The following is a 26,093-nucleotide window of genomic DNA, read 5'->3' as shown; positions in this document are numbered from 1 at the left end:
TCTTACTGTTGGGTGATAACACTGAGTTTCTGTATTATTAGCCACTTTGTATAGATAGACAAGAATTCACAAGTTCAAAAATGCCAATTTCATACTGTGTCGTGGGAGATGTTACAAAAAAGACTAGGAATGGGCCCAAATACCTTGAAAGTAATGCATTTTATGTCCATTTGGTGCAATGATTGGTTGTTTTTCCTCCTACTGTTTTGTTTTTTTTTTAAATTTGTTTGTTTATTTATTTAGAGAGGGAGAAGCAGAATCCCAAGCAGGCTTGGGAGCCTGACAGCCCAGAGCCCAACACGAGGCTCGAACTCACGAACCAGGAGATAGTGACCTGAGTTGAAATCAAGAGTAAGGTGTTTAACTGTCTGAGCCACTCAGACACCCCAGTTGTGGATTCTCTTAATACTTTAAGTAAACAAATGAAGTGACTTACAAAGTAGGAGGAAAGGGGCACCTGGTGGCTCAGTTGGTTAAGTGTCTGACTCTTGTTTTCGGCTCATGTCATGACAGTGTGGAGCCTCCTTAGAATTCTGCCTCTCTCTCTCAAAATAAATAAATTGAAAAAAAAAAACACAAAAAAACAAAGAGCTTCCACTGCTAATATAAAACTTTTTTTTTTTGAACTACACAAAAATACAAAGCAACATATTTCCTACATTCGTAGGTGATATGTTTGTAAAATTTTATTCCTTAATCCACAGTTACATTAAATTATTGTGTATGTTCTGTAGAACAATGTTCTACTCATTTATGTATTTGGAAGACACGTTTGAAAATTGGGGAAAAAAAAGCCTTTTCATATTATAATAGGAATTCATTTCCCCAGAACATTTTAAATCCCTAATTATGGTTTAATTTTTTTGTACCCCTATGAGTTTTATTAAATAGAAAAATGCTCATTTTGTGAAAGCTTTAAAGTAATTTAGTAAAGCAGTCAATAGTAAGGCACTGGTTTAGTAAGTTAAGATTTATCTGTGCAGTGAAACATGGCCTTTAATGGGGGAGAATTATATGTACCGATAAGAGAAGAATTCACAATTATCAAAAGGAGGTTGCCATGCATAGGATAATTACAAATTTTTTTTTTTTGTAATTACAAAAACAACTATACATTTATGTATATTTATATTTAGAAGTCTGGAGGCTTTAATGAACCCAACTTTTTTTTTTTTTTTTTTTTTAAATTTACTTTCTTTAAGTTTATTTGAGAGAAAGAGAGCAAGCAAGCATGCAGGGGAGAGAAAGAGAGAGAGGGAGGGAGGGAGAGAAACCTGAGCAGGCTCTGTACTCCTCTGCACAGAACCCGATGTGGGGCTTAAACTCACATCCTGTACTATTTTTTTTTCATAAAGTTATTTTTTTTAAGTTTATTTAATTTAAGGCGGGGGGTGGGGGAGAGAGAGCGAGAGAGAGAGAGAGAGAGAGAGAGAGAGAGAGAGAACTCCAAGCAGGCTCTGTACTATCAGCACAGAGCCTAACTCAGGGTTTGAACTCACCAACCATGAGATCATGCCCTGAGCTGAAATCGAGAGTCAGATGCTTAACTGAGCCACCCAGGTGCCGTCATACCCAACTATTAATAGAGGTTAATTCTGAGTGGTTAACTCTGATGAGGTTGGATTAGGAGAAAAGTGGTAAGAGGAGATTTTCACTTGTAACATTTCTGTGTTATATTTACTGCAAGTATATTTACTGTAAGAAATACTGTATATTTCTTTTGCATTAAAAAGAAGGAGTTTTTGAGTTCCTTATTTTGTTTCTTAAGGTGAAATTTGCAGGCGGTGAAATGGAGAGATCTTAATTATGTGTATCATTGGCTGAGTTTTCCCAAATTTGTATAGCTGTGTGGTTAAGATCCACCTCAGTCAAGATAGAAAGATGTCCATAATTGTCTCTAATTCTATATAAAGCTATTTCATTCTTTTTTAATAGCTGCATACTTAAAAATTTTTTTTATCCTTCTGTTGATGGACATTTCATTATTACCAACAGTAAATATTCTTAAGATGTTTCTTTGTGGACTTGCATAAGCATGTCTACAAGATAAATTGGTACCCCATGGAATCACTGGTTCATTGGTCTGTGCATATTTTAGTTTGAGACCTATTGCCTTCTAAAACGTTTTAACAGTCAGGAGCACCTGGGCGGCTCAGTTGGTTAAGTGTCCGATTTCAGCTGAGATCATGATCTCATCTCATGGTTGGTGAGTTCCAGCCCCGAGTTGAGCTGTGGGCTGACAGCTCAGAACCTGGAACCTACTTGGATTCTGTGTCTCCCTCTCTCTTGCCCCTCCCCCACTTGTGCGCTCATGCGTGCGCGCCCTCTCGCTCGCTCTTTCACTCTCTCTCTCAAAAATCAACGTTAAAAAATAAAAAAAATAAGTTTTACCAGTTAATGTTTCTAGCAATATATGAGAGATTCTTAGATCTTCATTCTTTTTCTCTCTTTTAATGTTTCTTTATTTTTGAGAGAGAGCAAGAGAGAGACAGGATGTGAGCAGGGGAGGGGCAAAGAGAGGGAAACACAGAATTCAAAGCAGGCTCCAGGCTACACACTGACAGCCCGATGCAGGGCTTGAACCCACGAACCACGAGATCATGCCCTGAGTCGAAGTTGGACACTCAGTCGACTGAGCCACCCAGGTGCCCCTCAGATCTTTTATTCTTGCTAATACTGGCTATGCTAGCTCTTTTAAAATGTGTAGATAATTTAATTATTTTCTGAATTTAGCAACCCTTTCATCCTGTTCCTTGTAGTGATCTAGGCTACTCATCAGAACATTTGTGAACTAAAAAACACAAATGATGAGTTACAACAGGAAAGTATTCAAAAGTCATTTGGGAGAATAGATTCACATACCTCCCTTTCACTTCTAAAAGGAGCAAATCCATTCTTTTTTGTTTTTAAAATTCATTATCACTATTATTACCTTATGAGTTTCCACTATGAAAAATGAGGAAGTTCTTAAATTTTATCCCCTAAAACCTCCACCAGCCAGTTTTTATTTACTGTGTTCTTTAGCATTGTAGAGGTTTATAACATTGTTATTCTGGAAGCACAATTCAAATGGATGCAGTGCTTACTTTTAATTCTAATAGTTCATTTCTGAGTTCTTTGTCTTGATTGCTCTCTTGGTTAGCGAGTATAGTCCTTTATCCGGTCTGCAGCCCCTGCTTCCCGTCTCCAAATTCAGTATTCTCCTCTCCAAAGTATTTACTTTCTTGCTTGAGAATTGCCTGTTGCCTTTATATTTAAACAATAGGTTGACTGATAGTGGTTTCAGGTCCCATGTTATTTCCCTTAACAATTTGTAGACGTTGCTTTTACAGCGTCAGGGCGTCAAGTGTTGCTGTGAAGAAATCAGAGGCCGGGGCGCCTGGGTGGCTCAGTCGGATAAGCCTCTGACTTCAGCTCTGGTCATGATCTTGAGCTTTGTGGGTTTGAGCCGTACATTGGGTCTGTGCTGACAGCTGGGAGCCTGGAGCCTGCTTCAGATTCTGTGTCTCCCTCTCTCTCTGCCCCTCCCCTGTTCACACTCTGTCTCTCTCTCAAAAATAAACATTAAAAAAAAAAATTCAGAGGCCAAAAAAACATCCTCTCTCCCAGCCCCCCACAAGAGTAGTTTTTACTTGGAGATCTATGAATTCATCATTGAACTTTAGAAACTGGGCTAGGATATAGCTTGATTTTCACTATTCTCTCTTGCTCTTTAATCAAACAGTATAACTTTTTAGTTACAAGTCCATCAGTAGTTCTGTGAATATTTTTGTTGTACTTTTCTGTATTCTCTATTATAAGGACCCTAGGACTCTGTAGGTTGGATCTCCAGTGCAGATATTCCTGTGTTGGGGCACCCCAAGACAACCAACCCTCAGGTGCTGTGATTGACAAGAATGAGTCAGGACTCAGCATGTTGTAGTGCTCCTGGGGAAGACTGATTACACAAAAGGATACAAAAGCAAATCTAGAAGGGAAAGGTGAATGGGGCAAAGTCTGGAAGAAGTCAGGCACAAGCTTCCAAGAGTCTTCTCCCCGATGGACTTATTAGAACATGCTTAATTCCTCTAGCAACAAATTGTGACACGAGTAAAATAGTTGCCCAGGAGGGCAGCTCATTAGAGACTAGACCCAGTGGCCAAGGTTTTTATTGGGCGCTGGTCATGTGATCACCCTCTGCCCAGCATGTACCAAAATTTCAGGCTCCCAAAAGGAAAACAGGTGTTCAGAATAAAGCACATTGCTTATACAAACAGTTTAGGAATGCCCTATCACGAAGATGGAGCCGAAGGTGAAGAAGGAAGCCCCTGCTCCTCCCAAAGCCGAAGCCAAAGGAAAGGCTTTGGAGGCGAAGAAAGCAGTGCTGAAAGGCGTCCACAGTCATAAAAAAAAAGAAGATCCGCACGTCACTTACATTCCGACGGCCCAAGACACCGCATCTCCGAAGGCAGCCCAAATATTCTCGAATGAGCGCCCCCAGGAGGAACAAGCTTGACCGCTATGCCATCATCAAGTTTCCCCTAACTGCCAAGTCAGCCATGAAGAAAATAGAAGACAACAACACTCTTGTGTTTATTGTGGATGTCAAGACCAACAAGCAGCAGATCAAACAGGCTGTAAAGAAGCTCTATGACATTGACATTGCCAAGGTCAACACTCTGATCAGGCCCAATGGAGAAAAGAAAGCATATGTTCGATTGGTTCCTGACTATGATGCTTTGGATGTTGCCAACAAAATTGGGATCATCTAAACTGAGTCCAGCTGGCTAAATCTAAATATAAATTTTTTCAACAACAAAAACAAACAGTTTAGGAACAATAATCCACTCTTGGTAGGGAAGGTTTTAAGTCAGTGTTGGGAACTGTTTCTCACAGTCTTTTCCAGATGCCAGCCAAGGGCGGACCTTGCAAGCAGGCCTTTCTAAAAATAGCCATCTGAAGCCTGTTGTGTTCTTATTTCAGAGGCTTTATTATCATTTTATTTCCCAGTTCGCTATTTTCTGTTTTTTTTGAAACCCTCTCTTATCTCGGTTACACAACAGAAGTTAAGAACATTGCGTTAACGGATTGAAAGTATTTATTTTGAGAGTGCTAGTGCATGAGCAGGGGAGGGGCACAGACAGGGAGACAGAGGATCCCAAGCAGGCTCCATGCTATCAGCACAGAGCCCGACGCAGGGCTCGAACTCATGAACCATGAGATCATGACCTGAGCCAAAATCGAGAGTTGGACACTTAACTGACTAAGCCACCCAAGTGCCCCACTATTTTCTGTTTTTTATCTTGTTTTTCTTATATACCATTTTTGAATTTTTCCTTTTACTTATTTTTAAAAGTACAAAGACATATTTGGCGTTCTTTTCCTTGGGTTTTTGTTTGTGTTTTGGTGTTGTAATATTGTTTTGGCTACTACCTATGTATATTATTCATTGAGTAGAAACAGTTACATTCACGTAGCTTCATCTCCTTTGTAGTTTGCTCAAAAATGTTATAGAATACTCTGGTTTCTCTTCAGATCGCATAAAAATGTTATACAATGGGGTAAAATGTGTCCCTAGACGACTAAACAGATGTGTTTTCTGGAAATGCTTTCACCAAGTTTTCCCTAGCAGCAAATTTCTAGTCCTGGTGAGTGGAGCCGATACAGGCTGAGGCTCTCTGTGAAGACTTCTAGCTCACAGCTTTTTTTGTACGGGGCTTTAAATTGTGTTTCTGCCTCGTTAACTCTGGTGAGGAGCACTGCTCTTGGTTGCTCTTCCCCTTCCCTTAGCTTCTTCCAGGCAGTTTATCCAGATTTCTCAGGGAAACACAGACACCTACTTGCCAGTGTTGACAGTCCTGTTCCTCTTTCAGCTTGATATGCTGTGAATGGGGTACTGACAAGACCTTCTCAGATCGTCTTTTCTCCACCTGGACCCCCCTGTCCTGGTTCTGAGTAGTAAATACTTGATTAGGCCTCCAGGTGCCTTTCCTTTTCATACCCTGTTGAGGAACTAGGTTTGATCCACATTTCTCTTTGTCAGGCAGTTATTCCTCCTCATTGGGAATGTAGCTAGCTGTTCCTTAGTTTTATTATAAGCGGCATGTCCTTCTCGGATTGATTTTTTTTTCTCCATTTCTGCAGACTTCAGAAACAGAAATACACACACTTACTCTTTTCCTACTCTTGTACAAGATGCTCAATATCATACAGTTACTGAAAATACCAAAACAGGGGCGCCTGGGTGGCTCAGTCGGTTAAGCATCAGACTTTGGCTCAGCTCGTGATCCTGCGGTCCATGGATTCGAGCCCCACATTGGGCTCTGCTGTCGACACAGAGCCTGCTTCAGATCCTCTGTCCTCTCTCGCTGCCCCTCCTCTGCTTGTGTGCATGTGCTCTCTCTCTCTCTCTCAAAAATAAGCATTTAAAATTAAAAAATCAAAACATAGAGGTTAAACTTTATTTGTAGATAGTGAGCAATTTTAAAAGTAATTTCTCACCATAAATTCAGTTTCCCTCAGGTTACTTAACAGGATACTTAACATGATACTTAATACTGATGAAGTATATTTTAATGTTGGGAAGATCTTATCATTCGCAACATAATGAAATTGAACATAAGGTTGTGATGCTGCATTTGATGGTATCCATGTCAACTTTAGTGAAAAACCTAGAAGAAAATTGAATGCCGGCCTTCACTTGATATAAGAGTGTTTTTAGGGGCACCTGGGTGGCTCGGTTGGTTGAGCGTCCAACTCTTGATTGCGGCTCACGTCAGGATCTCACGGTTTCTGGGATCAAGCCCCACATAGGGCTCTGCACTGACAGCAAGGAGCTTGCTTGGGATTCTCTGTCTCCCCCTCTCTCTGCCCCTTCTTCTCTCTCTCGCTCTCTCTTTTTCAAAATAAATAAATAAACTTATTTTAAAAAAAGTGTTTTAACATCCTATCCCAAACAGCATTTTCTAAAGACTGCATTTAGATTAGTAGAATGTTTTAGGTTAATATTCAGTTCATAATTTTTAAGAACCTCTCCATTTTTTTTAATAGTGTACCTCCCTTTTTGACAAAAATCTCAAAATATTTTTAGCAGTTGAGAAAATTTTTTCTTTCCTTCACAACTGAATAACTAATCCAGTAGCATAAATCTCTGGAGATCCAAAGGAGGCCAGATTTGCCTCTCTCAGCCTGCATGATTTCTATCTTTCTTATCTTGCTAGTATCAGCACTTTAATATTTCAATTACTATTTATGTATATGAAATAATAGGGTAAATGCAATAGAATACTCCAGCAATTGCACAAACATGTATGATTAAAACAGATGGCAACCCTGCTGAAAAATATTTGTTGGAATGCAGTAATATGTAACATCTTAAAATTATATTCATTATCTCCTGTTTGGTGTAGAGTTGCTAATATGTGCAGTTAAAAAATGCCAAATAAATAAGTTTATGTTTTCATTTATGTTTTAGTGGGACATTCTCATAATCTCAGTTTTTAGTTCATAGACCCCTCATTTTTAAAGCTATTTTAATATTTTTTTCTTAATCAGAGTACCTTCATTCTATTTTCCCTTTTATTTGTATGACTGTGCTATCAGAAAATCCACTTCAATGGTGTTGATTTACTCCTTTATTTGTAAACATTGCAGTAAAAAGTCAAGCTTTTGGCAGGTTTTATGGCCCTGCATCAACTTTGATGTGTCCTTTTATCTTTCCTGCCTACAACTCTCCCCTTCAGGAAAGCTGAATTACACTTCGATACTTGTTTTTGTACAATTAGTCCTAGTGTTGAGGGATCTCTAAGACCACTCCCTGGTTTGATGACTCTCTAGGATGACTCCTAGGATTCAGCATTATTTGTGACTATGATTTATTGCAGTGAAGTCATCTGAAGCAGAATCAGTGAAAGGAGGGGGCACGTGGGAAAAAGTACAGGGTAAACCAGTTGAGAGCTTTACAGAATTCTCTTCCAATGGAGTCACACAGGAAACAGTTCCCTCAGCAACAGGTTTGACAACATGAGATGTTGCCAGCCAGAGAAATTTATGAGAGGCTCAGTGACCCGGATTCTTATTCGGGGGTGGTCATGTAGGTACTCCCTGCCTGGTACATGCCCAGAAGGAAATTCTGGTCCCCCAGAAGGAAAGTCAGTGTTGGCCATCAACCTTATTATTTATACAGACAATTTAAGCATAGTGAGCTATTCTTGTCAGGTAACCGTGAGTACCCGCCTGAAATCTAAGTTCTCAGATGCCAGCCAAGGACCAACCTTATAGCCATGCCTTCCCAAGAAAGGCTAGCTATTCAGGCTTGCTATGTTAACTCTATTTTTTTCTTTGTTTCAAGTTTTAATTTAAATTCTAGTTAACATATAATATGATATTGGTTTCTGGAGTAGAATTTAGTAATTCATCACTTGTGTATAACACCCAGTGCTCATCACAAGTGTCCTCCTTAATACCCATCATCCGTTTAGCCCATCCCCCACTGTCGTCTCCTCCAGCAGTCCTCAGTTTCTCCTTTATAGTTAAGACTGTCCTAAGGTTTGCTTCCCTCTCTCTCTTTTTTTTCTTTCCTTCCCCTGTGTTCATCTGTTTGGTTTCTTAAATTCCACATGTGAGTGAAATCATATGGTATTTGTCTTTCTCTGGTTGAACTTATTTTGTTTAGCGTAATACACTCTGGCTCCATCCATGTCGTTGCAAATGGCAGGATTTCATTCTTTTTTCCATAGTCTTTCCTTCTGTCCTCTCCATGAAATGGTTATCCCCATAAAATATTCTGATTCACACTACAAGTTTCCATGCCACAAGACATTTTTTGAATTGGTGCTATGTGGAGGACCCAAGGGTTTTACAAAGATGAATGAAACTTAGTTGTTTCATTTAAAAACAGAACACTTTGGTGTGAGTCAGACCGTTAACAGTGAAGGTGTACATGAAGTGCCATCAGAGCACAGAATAGGAATGACTTGAGTAAAAGAAAATTGGTAAAGATTTTCTGCAAGTGGATGTTATTTCATTGGAGCCTTGAAAGTGAGCAGGCAGTAGGCTGATGAGGTAAGATGGGGGAAGGGTATGCAAGGTGGAGAGAAGTATGGGGGTGTGAAAATGTAAGGTGGCTCATGACAAAAGTGATTAGGTTTGTCTACTCAGTTGCTTTTGCAGAGAGGTTGGTGAAAGATGAGGTTGAAGAAGTTAGGGGAGGCCGGCTGTCAAATGTAAAAAGATTTTTTCAACTAAGGAATATTTAGGTTTTTTTTTTGTTTTTGGTTTTGGTTTTTTTTTTTTTTGCGCAGAACATAGGAGCTAAAGAATATTAGTGGTGCATAAAGTTGTTTTTCAAACTGCGTGCAGATCACGATCCATTAGTAGGTTGTAAAATCAATATAATGTCTTTTTATTATTTTATAAAAGAAATGGGATTATTTTGTCACGTATCCTAGTGCATTGCACACAGTGAAGATGTTTCATGAAACATTTGATAGATACACACGCACCTACATATGTGTACTGGGTTGTGATAATAAGTGCATTTGTAACATTGGGTTACAGTCCAAAAAGTTTGAAAAACTTTTTGAAAGCAGATGAATTGCAAGACTGTAAACAAACCATTTCAGAGTGTTGTATTTCCAACGATATGGTGACCTAGATAACCTGAAAATGTTTCTGCTACACACAACCTAGGAATACTAAATAAAAAATAGGCCAGAAGATGCACGCCTGGGTGGTTGAGAATGTGAGTGAGATATTCGGGGATTAGAATGAAGAGTAACTGAAAACAGAGCATGTGGGCTCATATTTAGGGTTGGGGGATGTGGGAGGGGAGGTAGTTAGTTGGTCTCCTAAATCTAGGGCCTTTTTGTTTTGTTGGTGTGTGTGTGTGTTAGAGCACGAGCAGGGGAGAGGGAAAGAGGGAATCTTAAGCAGGCTCCACACCTGGCACGGAGCCCCACATGGGGCTTGATCCCATGACCTTGGGATCTTGAGACAAAATCAAGAGTCAGATGCTCAGCTGACCGAGCCACCCAGGCTCCCTTAGGGCCTTTTATTTTAATAAGAGGCTATTAACCCCAGGAGCTGAGAAGTATCCAGCAGTCAGTGCAAGGCAATAATCAGGAGCTGATCTCTCTTGTCTTACGATCTGGGTTGAAGAAGACAAATCTGAGAATGTGGAACTATGGTTCACACCTCAGAAAGGTTTGGAATTCAAACTCATACTACCCAAGTGGTCTTGAAACCTGCAGTCTGGGAAATTAACATAAAAATTTGATCCCAAGCCAGTTCATGAGGTGCTTGGCAAAAGCCAGGCAAAACCACTCTTGAGTGACACACATTCAGTGCTGGCCACACACATTTCTCATGGTCGAATGCTATATACTAAGATTCAAACCTCCATAAGTGAGAACAGCATATACAGCAAATCGAAGGATCCTATTTCCCCCTGAACTTTAGCAGAGTAGAGCTCTCTGGTAGAAACTTAAAAAAAATTTTTTTAATGTTTATTTATTATTGAGAGAAAGAGAGCGCGCATGAGCATGGGAGGGGCAGACACAGAATCCGAAGCAAGCTCCAGGCTCTGAGCTGTCAGCACAGAGCCCGACGCAGGGCTCAAACCCACAAACTGCGAGATCATGACCTGAGCCAAAGTTGGATGCTTAACCGACTGAGCCACCCAGACGCCCCTCTGGTAGCAACTTTAAAATCAGAGTTCTTAGGGGTGTCTGGGTGGCTCAGTTGGTTGGGCATCCGACTTCGGCTCAGGTCATGATCTCACTGTTCACAGGTTAAAGCCCCATGTGGGGCTCTGTGCTGACAGCTCAGAGCCTGGAGCCTGCTTCAGGGTTCTGTGTCTCCCTCTCTTTCTGCCCTTCCCCTGCTCACGCTGTCTGTCTGTCTGTCTGTCTGTCTCTCTCTCTCTCCCTCTCTCTCTCTCTCTCTCTCTCTCCCTCTCTCTCTCTCTCTCCCTCTCTCTCTCTCAAAAATAAATAAATATTAAAAAAATAGATTTGGGGCTCCTGGGTGGCTGGTTATGCATCCAACTTTGGCTCAGGGCATGATCTCGCAGTCCGTGAGTTTGAGCCCCGCATCAGGCTCTGTGTTGACAGCTGAGAGCCTGGAGCCTGCTTCAGATTCTGCATCTCCCTCTCTCTCTGCCCCTCCCCTGCTTGTGCTCTGTCTCTCTTTGTCTCTCAAATGAATGTTAAAAAAAAGAATAGAAATAATGGGGGAAAGACAATATTCAAAAGTGTAATGCTAAGAATTTTCCAGGATTTATGAAAGACATGTAAGAAGTACAATGAGTCTGAAGCCAAAAATAAAAATAATTCCATGTCTACTTCAGAATGAAACTGCAGAATGCCAAAGACATAAAGAAGATCTGAAAATGGTCGAGGGTGAAAAAGCCAAAAAGCTATTTCAGAAATTAAGTCAAGAGCTGATATAGGTCCAGTGTCGGAGGATGGGTCCAGAAGACCTGTCGGAGAATTAGAGGTGGCATGATTTGGTAACGCAATATATGTCGAGTAAGGAGGTTTGGGAAAAAAGGGATTTAAAATAATGTTGAGACTTCCGGTTTGGTTATTGAGGCAGATGACACTTTGTTCAAGATTGGCAACAGAAGGATTGGAAGATTTGGGATGTGCTAAGGATGAAGGAGTGGATCAGAGAAAAGTAACATTGTTTAGGACTTGATAAGCTTGAAGTGACTAGGGGACACGCACATACAGTTACCTGCAGGTGATGAGAAATACCAGTCCAGGGTCTAGAAAGGCCGAACATATGAGTACACAGGTCATTTTTGTAAGTGATTATTGAAATACTGAGATTGCCAAGGGGTAGAATGCAAGGTGAGAAGAAATGCAGTATGTTTTGGAATGTGGGGACTAGACCTCTTTAAGACATAGATCGAAAATGAACAGTGAGAATGTAAGACAGGAGTGGAATAAAGCCGAGAAGCTTAGTGAGATTTGACCATCGGGAGATTACCGAAGGAAGATAGGACACACACAGTTATGCTGCAAGGAGTTTTGACAACACCTGTGAGATGTTGCCAACCAGGGTCGCTCATCAGAGACTCAGTGCTTACGATTTTTATTTGGGGCTGATCACCTAGGCACCCCCTGACTTTTGGAAAAGTCTTTTCTGTGTGTTAGAAGTGACCCCCAGGTGTTAGTTGTCTAAGGAGTGCATGGGAAGTGAGAAATTGGAAAACACTCAAAAAGTTGGACAGTAAAGGACGACTAAAAGACATCTTTGTTTTAAAATACAAATGGTTTACCATGCAGCAGTATACCATTTTAGAAATGTTTTATTGTCTGTTTAGGGTCTTTTTTAGTCTTTGAAGACAGGGACTTTATTTTTCTTCCCTCCTAATGCTGTTATGAAAACAGCACTGCTCATTAAATGAGTAAGCAGTTTTTGGTGCCACTTTATTGCCTTCCACCAGATGGACATCTTTCTATTTTTTCTTTTCTCAAGTGTGTCCCACCCCACTCTCTAAACTACTTTCTCTATTCAGCTTTTTTTTTAGCTTGCTTTTTCTTAGTTATCCATTAGTGGGATTATCTTAGGACAGTCAAGACTAAAGAGGTTTTAAGGGTTTAGATTGAGACATTAAAAAGTTTGGTTGGGGGTGTATTACTCTGTTAAATTGCTCATCTTACATCCCTAGGAGGAATATAAAAAAACAGCAGTGTGAAGCAGTTGTTGGAGCACAGTGTGGCAATGCAGTGTTAAGAGGGGCCCACGTCTACGTTCCCGGAATTGTGTCAGCTTCGAAATGTAAGTATCATGTTTAAGCGTCTCTGTAAAATAAAAGATTCTTTAAAATCCGTGTACATGATCAAATGGAAACTTTATTTAACTATCACTCAGACGCATTTCAAGTTTATCGGATATTTTCCAAGTTTTACGTTCGGGATAGCCAGCGAGAGGTTTATCTGATACGGTCCAACAAATTTGGCATCCATGTAAGGTCTGCCAGTTTTTTCCTTTCCTTATAAGGGTATGTGAGATGATCTTCAGAGGACTGTTACTGATTAATAGAGTGTAAGATGTCAGTGAGATTTTATTTTGTATTCTTAAGTCCGTTGCCCTCAGACTTCCGTTGTCACTGTGTGGGTAACCTTCAGTACCTGGAATTTTAATATTGGAGTAAAAGTCAATATTCTTAATTTACTCACTCAGTTGATGACCTGTTACATTATGCTTAGTAAGTTAGTCACTGTGGTTCAGTCCTAATTTATTGGGCTTGAAATCAAGAGACGGGGTTTTGATCTCTTGGTGAGTTATTCAGTCTGTGGGCTTCAGTTATCTTGTCTGTGAAATAAATAACTTGACCTACATTAGTGTATGCTAAACCACTGGCCAAGTCTGGCCCGTGTCTGCTTTTGCGTGGCTCACAACTGAAAATGGTTTTTCCATTTTTAAAAGATTGTTTTAAAACGCAGAATATGCCAATAGACTTGATGTGGCTCACAAAGCCTCAACTGCTTACCACCCTTTACAGAAAAAGTTCACTGACCCCTGATCTGTGTGGACAGTTCTAGCTCTGGCTGATCTGCTACTCACTGCTGTGGTCAAGTTAATGGGCTAGACAAATTTGTGGCAGGCTAGGTCTAAGAAGAAGTGGAATGCAATTTCCCATTTTGAAAGTCATCAGGATGTGTTACTGAAATTAATGAAATGACTATAAAAATTAGACTTAACCATAGAGATAAATTCTGTACTCTGTAGTTTCAAGGTGTTGTGAGTATATACACATGTATATGTATGGGCATGTATATGTGCACACATACATATATATACACACATGCACACACACACACATATATATATATGAATGAATGTTTGTGCTTATCATTTACATCCCTGCTGTAACTGCTATAATAGGAAACCTGCAAAGAAATAACAGGGTTGTGGGATTTAGAAAAATTTCTTTAAGGGATTTTAGTATACTTTTTTGAGGAATCGTTTAAAAAAAAAAAAGTGAAAACGGAGGGAGAGGAATGGGGATGTGGGGTGAGGGGAGGAGAAAGAGAGAGAGAGAGAGGGAGGGAGAGAGGGAGGGAGGGAGGATCCCAAGTAGGCTCCACTCTGTCGGCACATAGCCCAACGTGGGGCTGAAACTCATGAACCGTGAGATCGTGACCTGAGACGAAATCAAGAGTCAGGCCCTCAACAGGTGCCCTGGGATCTTTTTAAAGGAACCTTAGAACTTGGAGGATTGAGCCAAAGATACCAAAATTTAAATGAAATTTTTTAGGGAATGTTAGGTTTGGAGAAAATAATTTAAGTAGGAGATACCTTCCTTTTCTGCTTAGCTAAATTCTTCCAATTCAGATAGAATGTTTTGAAGACTTTTGTTTTCCTAGAAAAAAGTCTTCAGTTAGATTTACTGTTACAGAACATTTAAAAGCAAAAAGCAGTATTTTCTGTAAGGGGTTATTTTGAGATAATGAGCCAGTTTAGACCTCCATACCCACTCGTGATGCCCTTTCATGTCCCCAGTCCAGCTTAAAGAATGTTCACTATTCTCCTACCAAAACAGAGTTTAATTAGTATCATCTGGTTTTCTTCTTTCTTAGTTATGAAAGCTGGAGATGTTATTTCTGTATACTCTGATATTAAAGGCAAATGTAAGAAAGGAGCCAAAGAATTTGATGGAACGAAAGTATTCCTTGGCAATGGGATTTCTGAGCTAAGCCGCAAAGAAATCTTCAATGGGCTACCCAAACTGAAGTATGTCTTCAAGGTTTGTTTGGGGGAAATGTACATCCTTTCTGGTGATTCAAGGAAAATAATAACAATGTCAAAAATAGATCTAGTTGCATTATAAAATTTTGTTGGTATAAATTCAACTGGAAAATAATCGTTGAGTGAGTATTTCCATGTTTTTTGAAAAATTGCTTTTAGGTGAAAGAGTAGGTGCTTAGATTAAAGTGCCCTGAGTAAGCACATAGTCACACTGTAGTTGTCAGTTTCAGTTTTCCTTGTGAATTTTATTGATTTAAAAATTGTTGCATCTTTGGGGAACAGTACTCATCTTGAAAAAGGATAAATTGTGACCTATCCAGAGCTTTTTAAACAATCTGACTTTGTGAAAGGAAAAGCTTATGATTTTAATAAAAATTAAAAAGCAAAAAAATTATATTCAATTTTTACCAGAAAGCCACATGGCTACTTGTGGTCAAGGATTAGTGTTTGGATTTACTCAAACCAAATTAAGATACAGTTATTGTTAAATCATCTCAGGTTGCTCCTGGCTCTAAACACATCAAATCTGTGGGCAGTCCAGAGTCTGCTTTTGCTTCACGTTTCGGCCTAAACTGTTTAAGGAGTTCCGTGGACAGCTCCATTACCCCACCGCTGACAGCTGATGTAGAGGTACTGAAAGCTGTGCGTTTATCCGCGGAGAACTGGACCCTGTCCCTGATCCCTGGAACAGTTTTCATGTTGCAGTGATTTGGGTTTATGATTGAAATTACTTCTTCAGAAGTAACAGATTATTGGGTTAGCTAACTCTGGAAAGCAGGCGCTTTCCAAATGGCCAAGAGCAAATATTTTATTCTTAGACGGCTTATGAATATGAAGATAAAGCATATGTATGTTGTGTTTTTCTTTGGGTCTGAAATAGGGAATCAATGCTTTGACTGCCTCCTTCAGTTCTGTTGTTAGTAGTACACGCCTCATCCTCTTTGTGTGTGTGTGTGTGTGTGTGTGTGTGTGTGTGTGTGTGACTGGCTTCATTTTTTTTTTTCCTGAAGAATAATTGACATACAATATTGTATTTCAGGTATACAGCACAGTGATTCGGTATTTATATGCATTAGAAAATGGTCACCACAATAAGGTGTTACCATCTGTGGTCACGCAAAGTTGTAACAATATTACTATCTTTCCTATGGCATACCTTACATCCCCATGTTTTATTGATAACTATTTTATTTTTAAATTTTCCTTCAGGTTTATTTATTTATTTTTGAGAGAGAGTGAGTGAGTGACTACAAGCGAGGGAGGGGCAGAGAGAGAGAGATCAGGAGACACAGAACCCGAAGCAGGTTCCAGGCTCTGAGCTGTCAGCTCAGAGCCCGACATGGGGCTGGAACCCACAAACCATGAGATAATGACCTGAGCCGAGGTCAGACCCTTAACCAACTGGGCTACCCAGGCACCACTTTTGATAACTTATTTAATTTTATTTGTAACTTATTTAACCCCCATAACTTAATCCTGGTAACTGATTTATAACTGGAAAATTAATCCTTTTCACCTATTTTATTCATTACTGTCACCCCCTTGCCTGTCGTACCCATCAGTTCTCTGTATCTATGATTCTGTTTCTATTTTGTTTCGTTTGTTCATTTGTTTTTTAGATCCCACAGTGAAATCATAACAGTATTTGTCTTTATCTGACTTATTTCGCTTAGCATAGTACACTTGAGGGCCATCCATGTTGTCATGAACGGCAAGATTTCATTCTTTTTTGTGACTAATATTCCTGTGTGTATATGTATATATACCACATTTTCTTAATCCATTCATCTATCAGTGGGCACTTTTCTTCTTGTGATTGATTTCTAGTTTCTTGCAACTGATTTCTAGTTTCATACTGCTGTGTAGGAAGAGAAGCTTGATGTGATTTCAGTCTTGTTAAATGTTAAATTTATTGAGATTTGTTTTGTGGCCTAACGTGGTGTATCTAGGAAAATGTTACATGTACACTTGAGAAAAATGTGTAGTCTGCTGTTTGGGGATGGAATATCCTGTATGTATCAAGTCGATCTGGTTTGATGTGTTCTTAACAGCTGTTATCGGATTATTTTCTGTCTGGATGATCTATCCATTGATGTATGTGTGGTGTTAAAGTCCCCTATTATTACTGTTATTAATGATTCTCTTTATGATTATTTAATGCACTTCTTTGTCTCGTTACAGTCTTTTTGTTTTAAAGTCTTTTTTGTTTCATATAAGTGTTGCTACCCCAGCTTTCTTCTAGTTTTCATTTGCATGGAATATTTTTTTGTAGCCTTTTACTTTCAGTCTGTATTCAGACTTGGGTCTGAAGTGAATCTCTTGTAGTTAGCATATAGATGGGTCTTGTTTTTTAGCCATTCACTCATGCTCTGTGAAAAAAAAATTTTTTAGTTTATTTATTTTGAGAGTGCGAGTGGGGGAGGGGCAGAGAGAGAGGGAGAGAGAGAATCTCAAGTAGCCTCCCCAGCACTGTCAGCGCAGAGCCCGACATGGGGCTAGAACTCATGAAACTGCGAGATCATGATCTGAGCTGAAACCAAGAGGATGCTTAACCGACTGAGCTACCCAGGCACCCCCACTCATTGCTTAGATCATTTATATGGTACTTATTGCCATTTTGTTACTTGTTTTCTGATTGTATTTGTAATTCTTTGTTCTTCTCTTGGGACTTGATGATTTTAGTATTATGCCTGGATTACTTCCTCTTTTTTGTGTGTGTACCCATTCTAGATTTTCAGTTTGTGGTAACCATGAGATTCATACGTAATCTATGTATATAACAGTGTATTTTAAGTTGGTGATTGCTTAATTATGAACACGTTCCAAAATCACTACATTCCCCACCCCCACCCAGCAGCATTTTATGTTTATGGCATCATATTTTACATCTTTTTATCCTATGTATTTTTTAGCTAAATTATTATAGGTATAGGTGATTTTACACTCTTGTCTTTTCACCTTCAGACTAGTTTTATAAATGGTTGATCCACTACTTTACCTTTACCAATGAGATTTTTTTTTCTTTCATATATTTTTATTTCTAATTATGGCCTTTTCCTTTTTGCTTAAAGAAGTCCCTTTAATATTATAAATTTAATTTAGTGGTGATGATCTCCTTTAGCTTTTGCTTCTCTGATAAACTCTTATCTCCCCATCAATTGTAAATGATACCCTTTCTGGGTAGAGTATTCTTGATTGTAAGCACTTTGAAAATATTGTGGCACTCACTACCTTCTGGCTTGCAAAATTTGTGCTGAGAAATTGATAGCGTGATGTGCAGGGTAGGGGGTGGGTTCCCTTATATGTAACTAATGCTTTTTTTTTTTCTTATTTTGTTGCTTTTAAGATTCTGTCTTTATGTTTTTAGTTTTTGACATTTTTAATTATAATGTGTCTTGGTGGGGATATCTTTGGGTTCATCTTTTTTTGGATTCTTTGTTTTTCCTAGACCTGGATGTCTGTTTCCTTTGCCAAATTAGGGACACTTTCATCTACTATTTCTCAAATAAGTTTTCTGCCCCTTTTGCTCTCTCTTCCTCTAGAGACCCTAAGAAGGGGAATGTTAGTGCACTGATGTTGGCTTACAGGTCCCTTAAACTATCCTTAACACTTGTAATTATTTTTTCATTTTTTTGTTCAGTTTGGGTAACTTTTACTACCCTGTTTTCCAGATCACTGCTCTCTTCTTCTATATCAGTAATCTGCTGTTTATTCCCTATAGTGTATTTTTATTTCTGTTATTCCTCACCTCTAATTGGACCTTTCTTATATTTTATTTTTGTTGAAATTCTCTCTGTGTTTACCCATTTTTCTTCTGAGTTTGATGAGCAGTTTGATGGCCATTACTTTGGACTTTCTATTGGGTAGATTGTTTATCTCCGTTTAGTTTTTTTTTTCTTTTGTTTTATTTTTTTGTTTGAAACATATTCTTTGTCTCCCCGTTATCCCTAACTCTATGTTTATTTCCACGTATTCCATAGTTCATCTACATCTCCTGGTCTTAAAGGAGTGGCCTTCTGTAAGAAATGACCTGTAGGGCCCAGAAGTGCGATTCCCTCGTGCCGACCACCAGACGCAGGTGCTTCAGGGGTGTTCCCTGGATGGGCTATATGTGTCCTCCTCTTGGGGCAGCCCCTCAGTAGCTCCAGGTGCATTCTTGGGTGAGGTCGGCTTCCCTCCCTTGCCTGGTTAGCTGGGGGCCCATCCCTGATGGCTGCAGGTGTGCTGGTGGGTGGAATTATCACCCTGTAGACTGCAAGGCCCTGCTGAGGGCTGGGGTCGTATGGGGTTCTCAGTGGGATGCACACCGTGGCTTTAGCGGTCTAGAGGGAAATTTCAAAATGGTGCCTTTCATCCCAGCATCAGCAGGGCTGCCCCCAGTGTCTTACCCCCCAGGGCGAGTCCCCTCCATCCCCTTCAGCAGTTGTTCCAAGATTAGTAAGTAGGTCTACTTCCATGGTGCATGTGCTTTTTGATCTGGCTCTGATCTTTTTTGTTCTTTTTGATGTGGTTTTTTTAATCTGATCTGAAACCATTTGTACTGGTTTCTGGGTTGAGTCTGTGTGGAAGGCTTTTTTGAGTGGGTTTTCCTTTCCCTGTGGTTCTGTAATTTTCCTGGACCTACTCCCTGTTGGTTTTTAAAGCCAGCTGTTTTGGAAGCTCATCTCTCCATGCAGGATCCAAGGGTTGGGTTGCCTGATGTGGAGCTTCGATCTCTCCTCAGGGAGATAAGATTCCTTTGAGGTCCCTTCTGACCATGGAATGTTGTTCCTGGGGTGTGGCTTTTTCCTTATCAGGAATGTATCTCTGCCATTTCTACCCATCTTGGTGCTGTCTCTTGTTGTGGGGGCTCTGTTCATCCAATCTCTAAGTCCCCTTCAGAATGAATTATGCCATATGCAGCTGCACATTTGTTGTGTCTGTGGGGGGAGGGGAGCTCAGGATCTTTTTATTCTGCCATCTCGAACCTTCTTCCACTCTTCATTCTCTTATATTATTCAGAACTACTACACTGACAGACTTTTCTGAGTAATGTTTTTTGGTGGGAGTAGCAGGCAGCCATCTTTCAGAAAACTCTTTTGTAAACTCAACTTTTAAACTCCGCATCCAGTTACGCTGTTAGGATTTCTTTCTCTGCCTATGTGAGGAAAAGCATGCTTCCATAACCAAGGAACACTGTGCATACACCATGTTTCTTGTGGAATTTTAGAACTATGTCAACTAGTAGTACTTTGTTATTCGGTTGGTAAGTTTGCACCCTTTGGCTTCTTGAATTATAGCAGAGTTGAGTCTTAGACTTCATAGAGGTAGATTAATTTACTAACAGCCTGTTTTTCCTATGAGATCTGGTGCATTGCATTATTATATGGAGATACACCTAACAAAAAAAGTTGTATTTTAAGTTAAATACTGTATGGACGAACGTACTTGTGCTGGTGGTCAGAAGGAGATACCCAAATAGCAGAACTTAAAACGCTAGGTGGGAACTGGATTAGAAAGGCAGGCCTATAAATGTTAATGTTTTGAGTATTTTTCAGAGGACTAGTGTCCTGGGAGTCACAAATTCATTTAAATTACAAAAGAGTGAGCAGGTGGGTCTTGGCATTCAAGGTGTTCCATAATGGATTCGGACTCTGGGCAGGGGTTGAGGTGTTGATCAAGGTCAGTATACCAGTTATACCAACAAATGACTGACTTTTGAATGTGAGGCTGTGACTTTTCAGAAGGTTCCTTTGTATTTTTTCTTGTCAGGGACAGCAACTGTGCAGGAAGTGGCTAGATTTGATCCCAGCTGGAGCAAGGACCAAAGACTGAACTGATTAATTAACTCTCATTAAAAGTAGAGATGCAGACACATTGAGGGAGGATAAAAGGCATGGGAAGGGGGAGAAAGGAGTTCATATTTACTGTATGACAAAGGATGTTAGAACTAAGTGGACATCATAGTCATCTCACTGCGATGGCAGTCCATGAATAGCTACAGCAATTATTTCACTTCAAAGGGCAGTATAAACTTATCCTTCTGAGGCATAATAATAATTTGGTCTTTGGGTTCCTGGCACACAACTCCTCAAGTCTTTGGAATCTCCGTAGCGATGAGTGTCTTCTGTATGGTAATGAGAAGACTGGTAGCTGGGGGTCCCTAGGTAGCATCTAGATGGCACTAGCGAGAGGAACCAACCACGTGGTTAGAAAGTTGGAACTTTTAGCTCTACCCCTGGACGTCCAGGGTGGGGAGAGGGCCTGGAGATTCACTTAATATCCAGCAGTTGGTGATTTAATCAATCGTGTCTGTGTAATGAAACCTCCATAAAAACTCCTAGATGGTGGGCTTCAGAGAGCTTCCAGGTTGGTAAACACATGGAGGTGCTGGGGGGAGGGGGGCAGGTGGTGGTGATGCATGCGCCTCTCCCATACCTTCTGTGCATCCCTTTGATTTGGCCAATACTAACTTGAATCCTCCATGGTAAACTAGTAATACTAAGTGCTTTTTTGAGTTCTGTGAGTTCTAGCGAATTTTCAAACCGGGAGGGCACTGTGGAAACCCCCAAATTTATAGCCAATTGATCGGAAGTCCAGGCGGCACCTTGGGATGTGCAGCTGGCATCTGGAGGGAGACCGGTCTTGTTGGATTGAACCTTTGAGCCTATGCAGTCTCCCGATAATCCCAGGCAGTTAGAGTCAGAACTGAACTGAATTGAAGGACCCCCGGGGGGTTTGAGAGAAAACCTTGCACATTTGGTGGCAGGAGCGTTGTGAGTAAAATTAGCCCAACTACCTATGTCAGGCAGGGTGCAGATCATTGGAATGGATGCTTCTGCTCCAGGATTGGTTCAGAAGCTGTGAGTTTGTTCTCGATGTCCATACTTAGATGCTATACGTGTACTCCTGCACCTGGGTTCAATCCTGTTCTCATCCTTGCCTTTATTATTAGATTGTGCTTTTTCTGTGCCCCTTAAATCCCTGGAACATGGTGTTGATTGGCTTTTCTTCTTCCTCTTTGTGGTGTGGCCTGATACGCCAGGCCATGGTTGGCATTCTCTAACTATTTGTGTACTTCCTCTTGCCTTTGATAGTCTCTGACAGCCTCTCTCAGATTGCGATGTTTGTCCTGATGAATCACCATCCACCATGTTCTCCTGGGCCCTTGCACTTCCTGCTCTGATCATTTCCCCTGCCCCTTATAAAATGGGACAGAGCTCATTGTAAGGATTGTGTCAGTACTGGGCAATTACTCTCTAAAGAGTTGAGAGGAGAGTTGTGTGGCATGTTTGTTGTTTCTTAGCATCGGCATGACTCTTAAGTATACATATATATATTTTTTTAATTTTTTTAACGTATATTATTTATTTGAGAGAGAGACTGACAGAGTATGAGCAGGGAAGGGGCAGGGAGAGAGGGAGACACAGAATCTGAAGCAGGCTCCAGGCTCTGAGCTGTCAGCGCAGAGCCCGATGTGGGGCTCGAACTCACAGACTGTGAGATCATGACCTGAGCTGAAGTTGGAGGCCTAACCGACTGAGCCACCCAGGCGCCCCAAGTCTATTTTTGTTTTTCATACAAGTACCTAGCATAGTGCTTTCCAAACTGAAGGATTCAGAAACTGTTGATTGCTGTTAACAGTGATCATGAATCTGTTACCAGAAAGATTAGAATAAATCAATAAATAAAGACTCAGATGTCAAAGAAAGACAAATGCCATATGATTTCACTCATGTGGAATTTAAGAAACAAAACAAGCAAACAAAGGGAAAAAAAGAGACAAATCAAAAACCAGGCTCCTGGTTAGATAGAGCACAAGCTGATGGTTATGAGAGGGGAGGTGGAGATCGGTGGGGGGGGGGGGATGAGTGAAATAAAGGGGATTAAGAGCACATTTATTCTCATGAACACTGAATAATGTATAGAATTGTTGAATCACTATATTGTATACCTGAAACTAATACAGCACTGTATACTGGAATTAAAAGGTAAAATAACAATACAACTATTGTATGTTAATGTAAATAACACTTTTAATTAAATAGCTGTGTGCTGTTGTTTTTTTAAAGATTCAAGCCGTTCTTTGCTTTTTTCAGTTTGTTCAAATCTCTGAAAAACTCCTTTGTGCCTAAATGAAAATTTTATGTAACTTTATCCTTTTTAGTTTTCCTGATGGCCTTCTACTGCAGGGAATGAGTCATAGACAATTCACAGGAATATCCTAAGGATTGTGGTGTTGAGTTAAAGAGGTTTTAAAAAGGCAGAACATCCTATATTTATTGGGCTGCTTGGGTATGTTCCCAGAAGTGGAGTTTGTATAGACTATGGACTTTATACAGACTAATGTCAGATTTTCTGCTTTTCAGAGGCATAGGCATAAGAATGACAGAACCTATATACCTCAGCCCCTCATTTGACAATGTACTGCCCAACTACTTATTTTTACAGGTAAGTATTTGTCAAAGCAAAATATTTATTAACATTGAAACATAACTTCAGTGAGTTATTTCAAATACAGTGTTTTTTTTTCTATTACCATATTTTTTGTGGTTTATTTTTCTGATCTACCTTTTGTTAATGAGCAGTAAGAAAAAACTTTGTACGTACTCTCTTTTTCTCAATTGATTTTTTTTCCTAATGTTCATTTTTGCTAGAGAGCACAGGTGGGGGAGGGGCAGAGAGAAGGGGGGACGGACAGAGGATCTGAAGCAGGTCCTGTGCCGACAGTAGCGAGCTGATGCTGGGCTCGAACTCATGGACCATGAAATCATGACCGGAGCCGAAGTCGGGTGCTCAACCGTTGAGCCACCCAGGTGCCCCTCAACTGAATTTTAAACTTTTTTTTAACCCTCTGTTGCCCAAAGGCGCTTTAACAGCTCATTATAACCATTATTTTCCATCTCAAAATATTAATGTCTAAATAATGCATGCGTTAATATACATGTAAGTGTATTTGTAACTTTGAGTGAGATGCAGATGATTTACTACTAACACGTTTTTGTCAGGTGGTTATCAATTGCTGTGATATGACAGTTTATTTTGCCGTGTCCAGTTTATTGCATACTTTTGCAGATGGTAACTCTTTTGATTTGTTACAGTTCATTGGTTAGGTGGTATTATTGTTACTACTCCCAATATGTAAGAAGATACCGAGTACCAGATCTGTTAGGTTTCTTGGACAAGGTCATATACAGTTCACAATTAGTAATGTCTGAACCCTGACCTAAATGCACATGCCATTTACTTTCTGCTCTGCCCAGTGTTTAATCAAAAGACATAAACCCAAAGATTATTTCTAATGGGAACAAACAGGAAAACAGATTTATGTGTATTATCTGATTCTACAATAGTGATGGTGTAACACATAGGATATATAACCTACTATAGAGTTACACGCTATTATTCAAATTCTTCTTTGGTAACCTGTGCCAGCCCCCCGCCCCCCGCCTTTGTTTTAAAATTTGGAGTTGCGCTAGGTGCTTGGAATATATTACCACAAGCATTAACTGGCTTACAACTTAAGACAGCTGATACTGAACACATTATTGAATGATGCTCAATAACCATTTAACTTGTGACACAAGGTAGTTCATAGGATGACTGGCTGAAGAAATTTACACCTTGAAGAAATCATATTTCATAAGCATAAGAGTTTGGCAACTGGTAGCCTTTGTCTACCTACTTGGTGAGGTTAGTTTATAGAATGGGTGGAATTATAGAGCTGCTGAAAAATTCCTGGGGAAATTTGTGGGGTTCTCTTTCGCTTTCTCTTTCCCGCTTTTGGATACCTCTTGGCCTTGGCATTATCCCCAAATCTATATTCTTTGTTACTTCTAATAGCTAATGCAAAAGCTTTGCATTGGAGACTTTGTTTTGCTGGGGTATGTGTATGTGTAAGGGGCTATTGATAACTGATTATTTTTCATTTTAGCACTTGAAGTTATATACTAGAATATACTTTTCAGAGTTAATTGGAGTGTTGTATACAATCATTAAAACTACAACTGTGTAACACCATTTGGCTTTTCACAGTCAAAAGGGAACTTTTGAATTGCTTAAACACAGTCCACAGGATCTCAAAATAATCTTAGATGTCCTTCACATTTGAAATAATTGTCAGTTAAAAGTTTAGCAGTTAAATACTTACAAGAACTGCTTTCAGCTATATTCTAATAACATTTTAGTTTAACTGGAATAAAACATAGTGCCTGAAACTTAATTTTCTCATTGCCTCGTTCCTTGTAAATAATTAATTTAAGAGCCAGATGAGGTTGGACAACCTAAGGAGCTTTTAAATAAATACTACTGCCTGGGCACTAGCACCAGAATTGGTTTTAGTTGGTCTGACTGGGGTGGGGTCTGGGTCAGGACGATTAAAAGCTCTCCCACGCAATTCTCATGTGCAGTTAAGGTTGAGAATCACTATAGCATAGCAATGGGGTGCGTCTGGCTGCACGTTAGAGTCACTTGGGGCAGTGTTGAATACACTGATGCCTAGGCCCTATTGCCAGAAATTCTGGTTTCACTATTCTAGATCAGGACTAAACCTTTTTGAAAAACTCACTAGGTGATTCTCTTGTGTAGCTAGGATTGGGATATACTGTAGAGAAAGGTAGTAGACTAAATTATTTTAAGAAAAGTTTGTCATTATTTAAATATTTAATGAAGCCTTTTCATTTGGACTGTTTGGTAATTTCAATTTATTGCATGGCCAGAAGGTTCTTAATGTATTATTTATGTTTGATTGCAGATTTCTGTCATTTTTGACCAATACATTAATGTTATTAGGAGACAAGTATAACCAATTGTCTTCAGATAAGGAATCACCAAATCTCCAGTAGCCACATACATGTTTTAGTGTTTTCATATTGGAGTTCAATTTTTAAATATTTTGGGAATACATTAGACCATTGAAGAGAAACTCTGTAACAGGTTAAGCTGTTTTTAGTGTTTAATGTGGAGGGACTGCTCTTCAGATGCCTGAATGATTTGCATTGATTTTAATGCTTCCTGTTTCCATAGGGGGAGTACTTGCTCATTTGTGTCTGCTTTCTCACGTTGATTTTCTGTTTTCAAGTGGTAATCTTGGATTCACTTGAGAGCATTGTAACCTTCTCCCAGTTCTTGAGAACATACTAATGGATACAATTCTGATGTGAGAACGAATGGACACCTTTAAACTTTAAATAGCTCTGTGCTTGCCAAGTAATTTAAAAACTGCATTACTTTAAAGAAAATGCATTACTTTGTAATATTCTAGCTTTTAAACAATATTTATTTATTTTGAGAGGGAGAGAGCATGTGTGCATGAGTGGGGGAGGGGCAGAGAGAGAGGAGAGAGAATTCCAAGCAGGCTCTGTGCTGTCGGCGCA

General features: G+C 39.8%; 1 protein-coding gene and 1 pseudogene across 2 annotated transcripts in view; both read left to right on the top strand.

Annotated features, from left to right (window-relative positions):
* NSUN6 (NOP2/Sun RNA methyltransferase 6) overlaps window positions 1-26,093 on the top strand; it is a 59,835-nt gene that overhangs the window by 4,678 nt on the left and 29,064 nt on the right. For both annotated transcript variants that reach the window (XM_060659226.3, XM_060659227.3), the window contains exons 4-6: window positions 12,656-12,765; window positions 14,571-14,724; window positions 23,088-23,169. In XM_060659226.3, coding sequence (XP_060515209.2) covers window positions 12,656-12,765; window positions 14,571-14,724; window positions 23,088-23,169 — 346 coding nt within the window. The remainder of the gene's footprint in view (window positions 1-12,655; window positions 12,766-14,570; window positions 14,725-23,087; window positions 23,170-26,093) is intronic.
* LOC144616974 (large ribosomal subunit protein uL23 pseudogene) lies at window positions 1,422-5,415 on the top strand (annotated as a pseudogene).

This window comes from Panthera onca, chromosome B4 (assembly GCF_046562875.1).
Source record: "Panthera onca isolate mPanOnc1 chromosome B4, mPanOnc1 haplotype 2, whole genome shotgun sequence".
Taxonomy (NCBI): Eukaryota; Metazoa; Chordata; class Mammalia; order Carnivora; family Felidae; genus Panthera; species Panthera onca.
The sequence above is the reverse complement of the archived record's forward strand: the minus strand, read 5'-3'. Positions and strand labels throughout refer to the sequence as shown.